Here is a 14,059-nt window from a genome sequence, read left to right as displayed (position 1 = left end):
ATTGTCTTAGCTCTCATTTGTGTTTTAGAGCTATACTTTAGAAGTAAGATGAACATGCTTCTCAGTTTAGAGGTTAGGAAGAGATTCTGGATTTAATTCAACCTTGTGCTCTAGTTAACAGCAAAGTGGTCTGACTAGATCCCATTAAGTACAAACTGATGGTCCTTGAAAGACTCACACTGTAGTCATCAAACTGCTGTTATATGAGGTTCTTTGTCCCGGCTGGTCCTGCCACCCTTCTCAGCCCCAAAGAAGCACACGGATGATACATTAGTTATAAATCTGATGGCTGGTGACTAGGGTTTCTTATGGCTAGCTCTGTCTTAATTATTAACCCATTTCTATTAATCTATGTATTGCCACGAGGCTGTGGCTTACCATGTAATGCCTTGGCATGTTGTTACTCCTTCGGCAGCATTGTGATTCTTTCTGGCGAGCTCACTCTGTCTACCTTTCCCAGAATTCTCCTTCTCTGGTAGCCCCACCTATCCTTCCTGTCTGGCCACTAGCCACACAATGTTTTATTCATCAACCCATAAGAGAAACATATATACAGAAGGACAACCCCATCAAACTGCTGTCTTCACAGCTGGCTTCACAGTTCCTTTTACCCCTGGGGAGGTACACATTATACAAAGGGACTGATTATGGATAAAGACTTAATCTTAACTGGAATATATGTGAAAGTGAAGCTGTGAAGAAATGCTAGTTACACTGGCATAAATACAAAAGGCAACTTCACTGCAGCTAATTATGGAACCCTGGGTATTCTCATTTGCCCATTTCCCTGTTCAGTCAAATGGAGGGACTGAGCTAATAGTTAAAAAAAACAATAGGATACAAACCCAAATATAATCAGGGCTAGAATATTTTACTATTTTTTATTTGCTTTCTCTAGAAGTTTTCAGTCCTCACAGGAGGTTCACAATGCATCACTAGATTCATATGCTGCAACAGATCCTAAAAATGCTTTGGGAGGTCAGTCATATGCATTAGGCCATCATCCCACAGTACAGCCCTGGGCAACCAGGCAAACAGGCATAGGCACAGCAGTGACTCTTGTACATGAAACTGCCACCTCTGAGCTCTGGAGGCATACTATTGTCACTTTAGTTTTGATTCAATGAGAAGGCCATTAAAGCAGGGACAGGAAAGTGAAGGGTGCCATCCTAGACATCCACACACAAAGACATCTGTGCACAACCAGGGCACAGTGCTATGAGACAATGAATCCATGTGTACAGGGCACTCCCTAAGCAGACATGTAAGCCCTCAACAATGTTTTTCAGCCTAATGGTGGCCAAAAGGCATAACAAAGACCCTAACCTCACTGTCATCATCCACAAAGATGTCTACCAACAAAATAGGCACAAACCTTACTCTGTACCACTGACAGCCTCTCTGCCTTGCACTTACCATTTGTTAACAAAACCTTACCAAAGACACACAATTGTTGAAGTCTGTAGCATCCTGTTAATCAAACTTGTAAATGAGAAAAAGAGTAACTACCAGTAATGAAGACATTGTTTGTCTTTTAAAGGTGTAGCTGGATACTCATATTTCATTTCAAAATATCTTTTTATCCCAATTGTGCAATACAAATACTGTGAAATGCTGGTATCTTCAAATCTGAAAACCTTCAGACTTTCTTAGTGAATTTGAAAAAGACGACTCCACATTTTTGTGACACGAATAACACATTAAAGAGTAAAACACATCTACTTTTGCATGAAAAAATGGATGTGGTTTTAGAGTTAGTTTCAGACCAGACAATGTATTAAACACAAATGAACTTACTTCCTTCTCTGGGATAAAGGCACTTGGTCCTCTTGTTAGGGGTTGAGACACTCTAATTCTTTTATCCTGTTTGTAAAAGAAAAGTTCAATGTGTTATGATGATCTTTCCAGAAAACTTGAATGATGGACATTTACAGCAAGCCAACAGAATTATGTAACCCCAAAGAAGTTTGGGGTCCAGGACAAAGAAAATCCAGAGCAGTACTGGTTGTATGGATGTGAGATAAAGAGACAGACGTCTACCACAGTCATCATACTTTAGCCTATAGTTTACACGATTGAAAACCATTGACCTGCACAATAAATTTATACCTGTTAGTACACTGCTACAGTAGGACATTGTTGAGGATTATTAATATTTTGTTCTTGCTTAAGTCTCTCTGTATAAATCATGCAGATTCTAATGAGATTGCTTCCTTCTCCACAGGCAAGCCTAAGTGCAGAAACAAGGAGGCCCCTTGAATCCCTTAGCCAGGGGAAGACTGAAGGAAAATAACCACTTGATTTTCTAAGATAAAGGTAACTCTGAGTTGAGAATCAGCTTTTTGTAGTTTCTCAGAAAATTGGGAATCAATCTACCTCAAGACCCAGTAATTCCACTCTTAGGCATACACCCAAAGCATGCACACTCATACCACAAGGATGTTTGCTCAACTATGTTCATAGCAGCATTATTAGCAATAGCCAGAACCTAGAAACAACCTAGATGCCCCTAAACTGAAGAATGGATAAAGAAAATGTGGTACATTTATACAATGGAGTACCACTCAGCAGTAAAAAACAATGACATCTTGAAATTTGCAGACAAATAAATGGAACTGGAAAAAAGCCATCCTGAGTGAAGTAACCCAGACCCAGAAAGACAAACATGGTATGTACTCACTCATAAGTGGATATCAGATGTAAAACAAAGGATAATTAGCCTATAGTCCATGATCTCAGAGAAGTTAGGTAACAAGGAGGACCCTGAGACATACATGAATCCCCCTGGGAAGGGGAAATAGACAAGATCTCCTGAGAAAATTTGGAGGGGGGGAAAGAATGGGAGGGGAGAGGAGAACAGGAAGGAATGGGATGTCCGAGATGGGGAAGGACAGAGAGGGTGAGCAAGGAAAGAGATATCTTGATTAAGGGAGTCTTTATGGGGCTATCGTGGAACCTGGCATTAGGGAAATTCCCAGGAATACACAAGGATGACCCCAGCTAAGACCCATAGCATCCTTGGAGAGGGTGCTTGATCTGGCCTTCCCCTGTAATTAGACTGATGAACAACTGTGTTATCATCACAGAACCTTCATCCAGTAACTGATGGAAGCAGTTGCAGAGATCCATAGCTAAGCATTGGGCTGAGCTTCCAGAGTCCTGTCAAAAAGAGGGAAGAATGATAATATGAGCAAAAGGGTGAAGACCATTTTGGGGATATCCACAGAAACAGCTGACCTGAGCTAGTGGGAGTTCACTGACTCTGGACTGACTGTAGGGGAACCTGCATAGGACCAAACTAGACCTTCTGAATATGGGTGACAGTTGTGTGGCTTGGGCAGTCTGAGGAGCCATTGGCAGTAGGACCAGGATTTATCCCTAGTGTTTGAACTGGCTTTTTAGAGCCCATTCTCTTTAGAGGGATACCTTGCTCAGCCTAGATATGGTGGGGAGTGCCTTGGTCCTGCCTCAAAGTAAGGGACCAGAGTTAATTGACTCCCCATTTAAAGCCTTACCCTTGCTGAGGAGTGGATGGAGGGTGGGGTAGGGAGGATGGAGGGAATAGCAGGAGGAAGGGAGGGAGTGGGAACTGGGATTGTTACGTAAAATGAGAAAATATTGTTTTTAAAATAAAAAATAATAAAAATAAAAAAATAAACTTCGGAAATACTACACCATGATGTAAAAAGTAACTCAGTGGCTCCTCATCTGAAAATAACAAAGCCTCTTCTAAATGAGCCTATACTAAGATCCAGACAATCTAATGGAAGCTGACTGGTAGTCCATAGGTAGATACCTGGGTATAAACATTCTGTCCAGACTGAATTAAGGCTAATTAGTGTATATTAACAATTCCTCAGGACTATACAGTAGAATTACATGAACATGATGCAATCAAAGAGCCAGGAGAAACAAAATGTCACTCAAATGCAGATGCAAGAGGAAACAAAAGAAAAGCTCTGAGTGGGTATCAACAGAGAAACCAGTGGCGTTGCTATGGATTTCTGGAAAAAAGTAAAGCTTAAACATGGTCATTTATATTCTTTCTCACCCTCCCTCCCCTTGTTAGTGGGTAACTTTAGTAGTTTTTGTTCCTTACAAATCAAATAGCCTACCAAGCACAAAATAGTTATTTAAATCCTTTAAGTCCCTTACTTCATTAGAAAGCAGTTTTAAAACAAATTGGCAAAAGTAGGCAATTGAGTATTCCAATGATTCTTTGAGAGCATAATTGGATATTGTGATAGACCAAGGAGAGGGTAAGAAAACAGATACCGCCCCAACCCTTCTGAGCTTGGCACACATTCTCCATCAACTGTCAGTGCTCTAGCTAAATGTATACATCACATGACAACTTTAAGCTGCTTAAGTTTCCAAACAAGTGACATCTAGATTACAAAGCAATGACATAATTCCCAATCGATTGCTCAAGTACACCAGAAGATGGTACATGAGCTGGATTAATTCAGAATTTCTCATATTGGTATTTCTTGTCTACACTGACTAACATTGAATTTGTCTAGAAAAAGAATTCAAATAGAAGATGCATATTCCCCTGGCTCGCCTCTGCAAATGACAACAGATAAAATGTCAAGACAATTGTGGAAATGACACCTGTTTGAGACTAGCCTAGGCTACACAGCCATCTTGTCTGTAGAAACACAAAAGGAAGAATTTTAAAAAAGAACCAATGCACCCCATCTATAGAACTTAATGAACCAGTATGGGAAAAGCAACTTCCTGGATAACTAATCATTTCCAATAAAGAAAGCAACTAAGAAGCTGATATAAGAGGGGAATCAAGCTTGAAGAGAAAAAATGTAAGTATGGAGATAAGTGAACACTATAAAATAAGAAAATACAAAAAATTCAGAAAAAATTAGAGAAATACAGGGTAGGAAAATGCACATACTCTTTCATGTAAGTATACAAGGTGTTTCTGGAAACAGAATGAGGTACTACTGCTATAATTTATTTACAGTTTGAACCTGTTTCTTTGCTTACAAAAGTACTTTCTGGAACAGGCAGCATTTAAATATGGAATGTGTTTCCATTGTAAGGTAACTATAGGTTCCTGCATGCAGACAAATACAGTATCATTTTTAACCCGCTACTGAGAAGGCACACATACATGAAGCTAAGTATGCCATCTACCTTACACGGGCAGGCACACATAGTATCAGCAACCACCATCTACCTTGCTGTTCCAACTGCAGGGTGTGCATTACACCTGAGTAATGCTGGTAGGAGCATCCTTATAGCAAGAGACGTTTGGCATAGTTTCTGCTACAAGATGACTTCCTGGGGTTTAGATTAGAGTCAACCTTAGAAGAGTTGCATAGTGCTACAGAAAAGCAAAAACACCCATTTTTATCACCTGGGAAAATGTCCACACAATATACTGATTTCAAAAGTAGAAATATGCTTGGGTGCATTTACTGTATGTTTATGTGAATACCAAGTTAATAAACAGAGATGAGGATCAGATCTGTGTTAGCAATGTCATTCTGGGGGTGACACTGCATCTGGGCCATAGAGAGGAAAATGGCAGACCTCTGGTAAGAGCCCAGAAGAGAAGTGGTGCAGTCTTACCTGAGGTACTCACTGCCTTTTCAATAAATTGAATGGAGGGCTAACCCTATTTTTCTCTTTTCTCAGATACACACACCCCATGTATAATATATGTCTATATATAGCTATTACACATGCTTAGTATGTAATATTGTGTATATATGAAAATATACCTACATGGATATGTATACTATATGGATATGCATGGTTTTGTTTGAGACAGGTCTTGCTATGTAGCTCTGGCTGGCCTGGAACCCAACAGTGCAGACCAGGCTGGACCTGTAGCAATCTTCCAGCCTCTGCCTCCTCTAGGATTACAAGTGTGAGCATGACACCCTCCCTCAGTTACACTCTGTAACTGGTGCCATTTTTGAAATTACAACCTTGTCCTGCTTTTGCATGGGACAGCCTTTCTGGTGTTTCTTTGCTGTATCAAACAGCTGCTTTATACATTTTCTAAAAGGCTGAAAACCAATTTTAAAAATGGTCACTCTGAGCTCATTTTACTTGAAAAAAAAAATCTACCAGCCACTTTTTATCTGTATGTTTTAAGGTCAGGTCAAACATAAGAGAAATAAAAAACCAAAATGACCAAGAGATTTGCTTTAAACTATACACTAGAGTTCTAGTGAGCCTTTTGCTTTTTCTTGGGTGTCTAAAATATTGAAGGACCAGCTTCCTACTTTATTCTTTCTCATAACCATTCTAAAAGCCTAGGATCTTGGATGCCTATACGACGGACACTGGTTACATTCGGCTTAAATTTAAGTAAGTTTAAAGCAGTTTCCATCTACACTAGTCACACTTCTAGTGCTTGACAGACTCATCTGACAAAAGCCGCCAGGCTAGCAGTTCTGGCACCACTGCAGTAGAATAGCCAGTACTATTCTCTTCACTTTCCCCCACTAGATGTGCTGAACACCACTGCCCCTCTTTTTAAAATTAACATCACAAGGAATCTATCTTTAACCAGCATGTGATACCAAACTGTGAGTGACCAGTAGTGCAATGGCAGCTCTGTGAGCTTCTTAGTCCTGAGAAACTGAAATTCTCAACCCATTCAACACAGCCGAGCTACCATCCTATTGCCAGACTCTTATAAGCAAACTGCACCCGAGAGCCTTCTGAGAGCCTGTGCAGTTCACACTTGCTCTCAGCTCTGCCCTCACTCAGCCTCCACATGAGCCTCATGGCCCACCAGGACATATTTTCTACATGTCCCTTGCATTTCTTTCACCACAAAGAATTATTCTCTCAAGTGAATACCCTCTTCCATGGCTTTCAATGTCACACCACAAAATTCAACCACAAATCTGTAGTACTGGAGGATGGGGGTAGGGGTGGGGCTCAGTGACAAGGGCTTTAAAGGAAAAGGAACAAAAGATGTCTATCACAGTAGCCACTACTCATACAGACTGCTGGATTTTAAGTTCAATCATATTAAGTTACAGATTTAAAGTCTAAACTGCCTACTTATGTACCCAGGATTCAAAAGCAACATGGCAAGAGGGTTTCAAGCCATGCAATTCTAGACTATTCCATCATCACTAAAAGTTCTGAGGTACAGTAAGGCAGGGCTTCATAGCACTGGCCTGATTTGGGGGCAAGAGAAAGGTGGAAAACAACTGTTTCACAGGATTGAACTCAGAACATGTATAAGTAAAGGGAGAAAAACAAGATGTAATTGGGGAAAATGTAAAAGCAAGAAATTAGCTAGCTAGAAAAGCTGAAGACACCATTTCTCAGCCTTCATTTGTTAACAACTTTGAAACCACTAAAAATGCAGAGGAAATTATCTATAATGCTGATTCCAGTGTTGGAAAACAAAAAGAAGCATAGGGGTATATTATTGCTTAAAACAATAAGAATCTAATTTGTGGCTTGCTTTCACATATTTTAGACAACAGTCAAAATGTGCTTATTTTATCTACAAGACTTGATCACTTCAATCAAGAAAGAATTGGCCATGAAACAGGAACTATACTTTGTGCCTGCCAGTCTTACACTCTCTGAGGGACTTTTCCAGGGTTGCCATCTCAACAGTGCTGCCAGCAGGTATGCCCCTTTCTGAACAGTGCAAGCAGACAGGGTCTACTAGACAGAAATCAGTTGAAATTATGCCTGTTAAGCAATTACCTGCTGGCAAACAAAACCTTGAAAGGATAAAGTTGAGATATATTTAGATTAGTTATTTTGATACTTAAGAGCTAAACAGTTTACTAGATCACCTTATATAAATTAATCCCAATAGAAAATTAAGACACTTGGAAATTAGCTACTCCGAAAATCATGAGTCTTTAAAATTAATCAGCAAATTACTTGCCCCTAAAAGGCTGACTGCCAATGAGAATTAATTGCTACATTCTAAGCTGCTAAAAGATTTAAATTATTAAACTTAATTTTTTACTTATCTTTCCTTGAGTTTGTGTCATTAAAAAATGCAAAAACAAAATTTGTACTTATTCATATAAAGCTATTCCTGCACTTAACTCCACAGAGAATATGAATAGCAGCATGTGTGATTAATTTTATAAAGATACTATGTATCTTTATAACTACAATCTGCTTAATGAACAATCTGGCAAAGTGAAATCTAACCCCTCAGCTTTTAATGATAGGCTCAGATTAGAGTTCAACAGTTTCAACATTTTTAATGTACAGCAACAACAAAAACATCTTAATGATTACATGCGCCCTAAACAAACTTTCCTGTAAATACAAGAAATTTGATTGTTCTTGATGATGCGAGCAGTGCATTCCAGTTACTGTCTGTCCTCGAACTGACTGCAGATGCTCCATCCCAGCCGAATCACTGAAGAAAGACCAGGGCTAGACCATAGGCGCTATGCTAGGAAACAATGTAGATGCCTCTATTTGGTTCCTTGGTAGGTAATTTCAGGTTTCTGACTTTTGCAGACACTAATGACATTGTATATTTCAAAAGGAATGGCCCTATAGAAAGAAACATAGAGAAACTGCTTTAAAAACTCAATCCAGGGCTAGGGAGATGACTTAGCAGTTAAAGCACTTGGCACCAAAGTGTCATTCCCTACTTCCAGTGTGAAACTGTATTTTGAGAAGAAAAATATAATAAACTTTTTAAAAAGTTATACCTCTCTCTGGTTTGATTAAAATGTGCATTTGCATTTGCAATACTAGTATGTCTGGTATCTACAGCCACTTAGTAAGAAAGATCTGGAATGAGTATAGCAACAGCACAAGAATCTTTTACACATGACCTCTCTCTTATTCTGAGCTAGTGTTTCAGGGAAGTGCATAACATCAAGAGCTGGCCTGGACACTGGACACTGGAAGTTCACAGACATCCTAAAGAGAATCCAAAGCTCCCCTCATTGTGGGAATGCCATCTTGCTCTAGAAAACTTTGTAAGTGTACCAATTGCACTTGAGTTACAGAAGCTGTGGCAATTTGAACAAGAATGGCCCTCATAGGATCATACATTTGAATGAGTTGCCATGGTCATGGTGTCTCTTCACAGCAATGGAACATTGACTAAGACAAAGGTTGGTATCAGGGTCCAGGGTATTGCTGTGATAGCCTGTCCATATTGCTTCAGAATGTAGACTTTGGGACTTTGGATTAGGAAAGCAGTTAAATGCTTTAAGCAGGACTTAATGGGCCATACTAGTAGAACCATGGGAGACAGCACTGAGCACAATTTGAAGAAGTTTCAGAGGGAAGGAATATTGGTAAATGACCTAGAGACAACATGTTATATTGGAGACAAATTTGGCTGCTTTTTGCCCTTGTCCAAAAAGTCTGCCTGAGGCTAAATTGAAGAGTTTTGGATTAATGGCACTGACAGAGATTTTAAGACACACTAGTACTGATTCTGTCATATGCTTATTAGTGGCCACTTTAATGCAACTTTATAATGAAAAGGAGCAAGGTGAGAAAGGAAAAATACAAAATGTACAGTTTGGGGAGAAAAGGAACGAGAAACTATAATGGAACTAAGTCTTGTGCTCAAGGAGATAAAAAAATTTAAAGAAAAGCCTGATGCTAAATGGAATAAATGGTGTAAAGGGAGTGATGGCCTCAGGGCAAGACCCTATCCAGCTAAGCTTTCAACTTGTGAAAAGGTATTAAAGAAAAGCTTAAGCAATGAAGGAAACCATTGAAAAAAGAAAGCTAATGAAAAAATTTATTTGAATGAGGGGGCCCAATTCCAGGCCCAGCAAGGAGAAGAATTTAGCAGTTTCAGTTTCATGGTTCCATTCCAGCTTTAAGTCAAGGATACAAGAAAGGGGTTGTGGCATATCCCTCCATAGCCAGGGAAAGCCACTGAAGTTTGGTATGTCTCAGTCCCTGCATCGAGGCCCAGAGAGGCCATTGAGTAGAGCTGTGAAGGTCAAACTAGGATTTTGTTGGAAACTCCAAGATGTTGGAGATGCTAGAGTCATAGGATATCCACCAAGGAGAGCTGCTAACAGGATGTAGAACCAGTCCAAGAGAAATAAGTGTGTTATATTGAACAAAGCTGAAAGCAGTTAGAGATTTGAAGAATGCTTTGACATCAGACATGGAGATGCAAAGTCTGGAGTTTGTCTAGCTGGTTTTCAGTTTTGCTTTGGTCAAGTATTTCCTCATTGTGCTCTCTTTTGGAATAATAATGTATTCTGTGCCACTGTATGCTGGAAGTTTGTGATCTGCTTTTGGATTTGGTTTAACAGGAGTTACAATTAAGAGATTGCCAAAGTCTCAGGAGACTTTGGACATTTAAACCGTCTATAAGACTATAGGGGCTTTTATAGTTGGACTGAATGCATTTTTGCATTCTGATATGACTACAAGCCTATGGGGCCAGGGAGTGGAATGGAGTTGTTTGAATAAGAATGGCCCCCATTGGACATATGTTTGAATGCTTAGTCATCAAGGAGTGGTACTACTTAGGATTAGGAGGTGTGGCCTTGTTAGAGGAAGAGTGTCACTGGGGTTGGGCTTTGAGGTTTTAGAAACCCAAAGCAAACCCAGTGGTGCTCTCTCTCTCTCTCTCTCTCTCTCTCTCTCTCTCTCTCTCTCTCTCTCTCTCTCTCTCTCCTGTTGCCTGCAGATTTGGATATAGAGTTCTCAGATCCTTCTCCAGCACCACATCTGCCTGGATGCCTCTATGCTCTCTACCATACTGACAATGGAGTAAATCTCTGAACCTGTGAGCCAGCCCCAATTAAATGCTTTCCTTTATAAGAGTTGTCATGGTCATGGTGTCTCTTCACAGCAATAGAACACTGACTAAGACAAAAGTTAAGACTATCAAATCTTTCCTGGCCATGTTCCAATTCTGGGGCCATGAAAGCACTATCACAAAGATCCTGTTACAGGACAAAATTGACCCTGCTCTAACAGTACATACAGATTTAGATTCTTAAGTGGAAGTCTGAAAACATCTGTACTCAAAAGCACTGCATTTACCAACTCTATCACAGTTTCCTTACCTTCCCCCTCCTTAAGCCACCAGTCTCCTTGCAGGTTGGGACAGTACTCTGTTCATCTCTAAGCACTGGTATATGACAGAAATTAGTGGAACTTTTTTTAGTGAATTAGTTCAAAGATCCTTAGCAGTCTTCATCTCAGGACAAAAAGGATAGAGTGGGATATCAAAACAGCCCCAGAACAAAATGAGACAAATACTAACCTGCATGCACACTGAAGGGTGAGTTCTCCCTAACCTAGCAACAACAGCCCTTCAGTTTCACTCACTGGATAATGGAAAACTGGGACTGTGGTGTTGCATACCCGTAATCCCATCTCTCAGAGGCTGAGCAGAAGGACTACTCTGAGTTCAAGGCCACCTTGGACTACACAGTGAGTCCCAGAGTCAATAAGTGTTTCCAGTTATGGGATGGTCCTTAACTGAACAACAGTTCTGCTTAAAAATGAAATGCAGTTAGTAGACACTGTATTTGAACTTAACTAATGGCAATATTCATTATTTTTATTAAGAACAATTCTGGTTTTCCCCTTTAGCATTTCATACAATATCCACTAAATGACACAAGATATTTAACACTTTTTAAAAATATAGACTCTATGACAGAAGACTTTGCCAAGCTGGAGGCAAATATTAAGTATCTCTGCAGTGGGGGTGGGAGAGGGACTAGGAAGAGAGGAGGGAGGGGAAAACCACAGCCAGGATGTCAAATAAATACATAAATTTATAATTTATAAAAGTACCTGTGTACATTTGAGGTAAGGTGAGGCCAAGTAAGTTGGTATTCAACACACCTCTGATGTCAAGTATTTGCAACTTACAAATGAAGCCTATTAAAAAACAAGAAATGCTTAGACACAGGCTGTCTTAGGGTTTCTATTACTGTGACGAGACAGCATGACCACAGTAACTCTTATAAATGAAAACATTTAATTGGGGCTGGCTTACAGTTTCAGAGGTTTAATCCATTATCATCATGGTGGGAAGCATGGCAGTGGGCAGGCAGACATGGTGCTGGAAAAAGAACTGAGAGTTCTACATGGATCAGCAGACAACAGAAAGAGAATGACACATTGGACCTGGCTTGAGCATCTGGGACCTCAAAGCCTGCCCCCCCCCCCCGTGACACACTTCCTCCAACAAGGTCACTCACACCTATTCCAACAAGGCCACATCTCCTAATAGTGCCACTCTCTATAAGACTATGGGGGACATTTGCTTTCAAGCCACCACACCAACTATGGGATCACAAGCTTCTAAAAAGACTGACTACCTGAAGACATCTGAATCCTGTACCTCCAGAGTGATAAAAACATCCAAAGGTAAAAATATTAAATCAAATACTGGGCCAGATATCCTTTAAGCTTCAGAATGAGCACTGCACTAGTTAGTTATTGAGAGCAGAATTAAGCCCAGAATCCCACTCACTTTGAGAGTCAGGAAAGGTGAATTCTGTCGCACCCTCTATGAGAGGTCACAGGGTAGCACATACCCTGTACACTAGAGAGATGGTGGGCAGATTTCAGTCAGAGGGTGCTGCTGACCTCTATCCTGAGCCTCTCTGTCCCTCACTCAACTCTTCACTGTCTACCCACTCAGACCCATCTAAAATCCAGCGCTGTGCATCTTGTGCTCTACTCTTGCTAACTTCAAGCTCTTCTGTGAATTCAAATATAATCTTAAGATTCACAATTGCAGTTTCTTCCTCAGAGTTGCTAAGGAAACCACAATCTTGTCACTTCTTTACAACTCTAAAGGATCCACACCAGCAATTCCAGCATCCCGCACAATGAAGGAAGAAATTTACTGGGTTTGAATTAAGGAGTGGGAGGGGAGGTGGCCAGCCCAAGGCTCATCCAGTCCCCTTCTCTTCCTTGCACACTCTAAGATCATATTGTTACCTGAGGAAGCTGACATTCTAGAAACATCAGTAGCTTAAACTAGTAAATGCAGGGCTGTGCATCAATTTACTAGTCCCCACGTACCATTTGGTTCCTCATTTACTTGTTTTCTTACATTAAAACAAACAGGATCAGCAATTTGCCATAAATTACCCTAAGTTCTTAGAGATCAGTAATAAATAGTTTGCATGCTGTGACACCAATTTGGACAGAAAAAAAAAAACCCTTCTTTTAAGCCTTTAAGTATTCAGAGATACTTAAAGTTTTTGGCTAAAGTCCAAGAAAATAAGGAGAGAACTATAAGTCTTTGTACCTGAGATAATACAAGCCCATAACAGCCACCTAACTCAATGTTTCCCTACTAACACACAGGCAATGTACTTTCCTGTCACTAATTATAAGGTCCAGTTCCACAGAAGTATTAGGAAGGCCTGCATTTCTACAAAAACATTTAGGCTTCTGGACTGCATAACAACAAAACCTTACCTTTAATCTTAGAAAGCTTTTCCTATTAAAATCACATTTCAATTAGATTAAGAGAACTTAAAACTGGGAGTTCTAGAAAGTGAAATCCCCATAATCAATGACTACAGCTACAGAGCATTCCAGTATTCAGTAAATGCTCAGGAGCTAACTAGTCCTGTAGAAACAAACAAGGTCTTGGCACCAGGGAGATGGAGTTCTATAGTCTATAGAGCAGTTTGCCAAGACAAAGCCAAGGAGCATTTGTTGCTCTAGTGAGAACAGGGCAGTTTTCAGTTATATATTTTTAACATGGTCCACTTACTCAGCTTAAAGAAAGCAGGGTCCTAAACTAGGCACATTTGATCCATACAGATTCACAAAATATGTAAACATTTAGTTAATGAATACCAGTCATTCTTTATACACAGAGTGGTCAGGAGCAGCAAGGACTCAACTTCACTTAAACTGAAGAAGTCACTTTCACACAGTGTACCAGGAACACAACTACACAAGCTAAAATGTTTGACTTCACATCAAATTATGTTACACTTTTAAGAAAAATATTTAAAAGAACAGAAATTTCTACCCCTAGTTTGAAGGAACCATCTCTTAATTTTTGCCTGGAATAGAAATAGATCTGGCCTATATAGTAAATGCCCATGGACTTCAC

At 39.9% G+C, this 14,059-nt stretch overlaps 1 protein-coding gene across 1 annotated transcript in view; it reads right to left on the bottom strand.

Annotated features, from left to right (window-relative positions):
• Positions 1-14,059, bottom strand: part of Sesn3 (sestrin 3) — a 58,133-nt gene that overhangs the window by 21,298 nt on the left and 22,776 nt on the right. The window contains exon 2 of the mRNA XM_027415132.2: positions 1,798-1,863. Coding sequence (XP_027270933.1) covers positions 1,798-1,863 — 66 coding nt within the window. The remainder of the gene's footprint in view (positions 1-1,797; positions 1,864-14,059) is intronic.

Source organism: Cricetulus griseus, chromosome 4 (assembly GCF_003668045.3).
Source record: "Cricetulus griseus strain 17A/GY chromosome 4, alternate assembly CriGri-PICRH-1.0, whole genome shotgun sequence".
NCBI lineage: Eukaryota > Metazoa > Chordata > Mammalia > Rodentia > Cricetidae > Cricetulus > Cricetulus griseus.
Note: the sequence above shows the minus strand (reverse complement) of the source record. Positions and strands in the feature narration are given on the sequence as shown.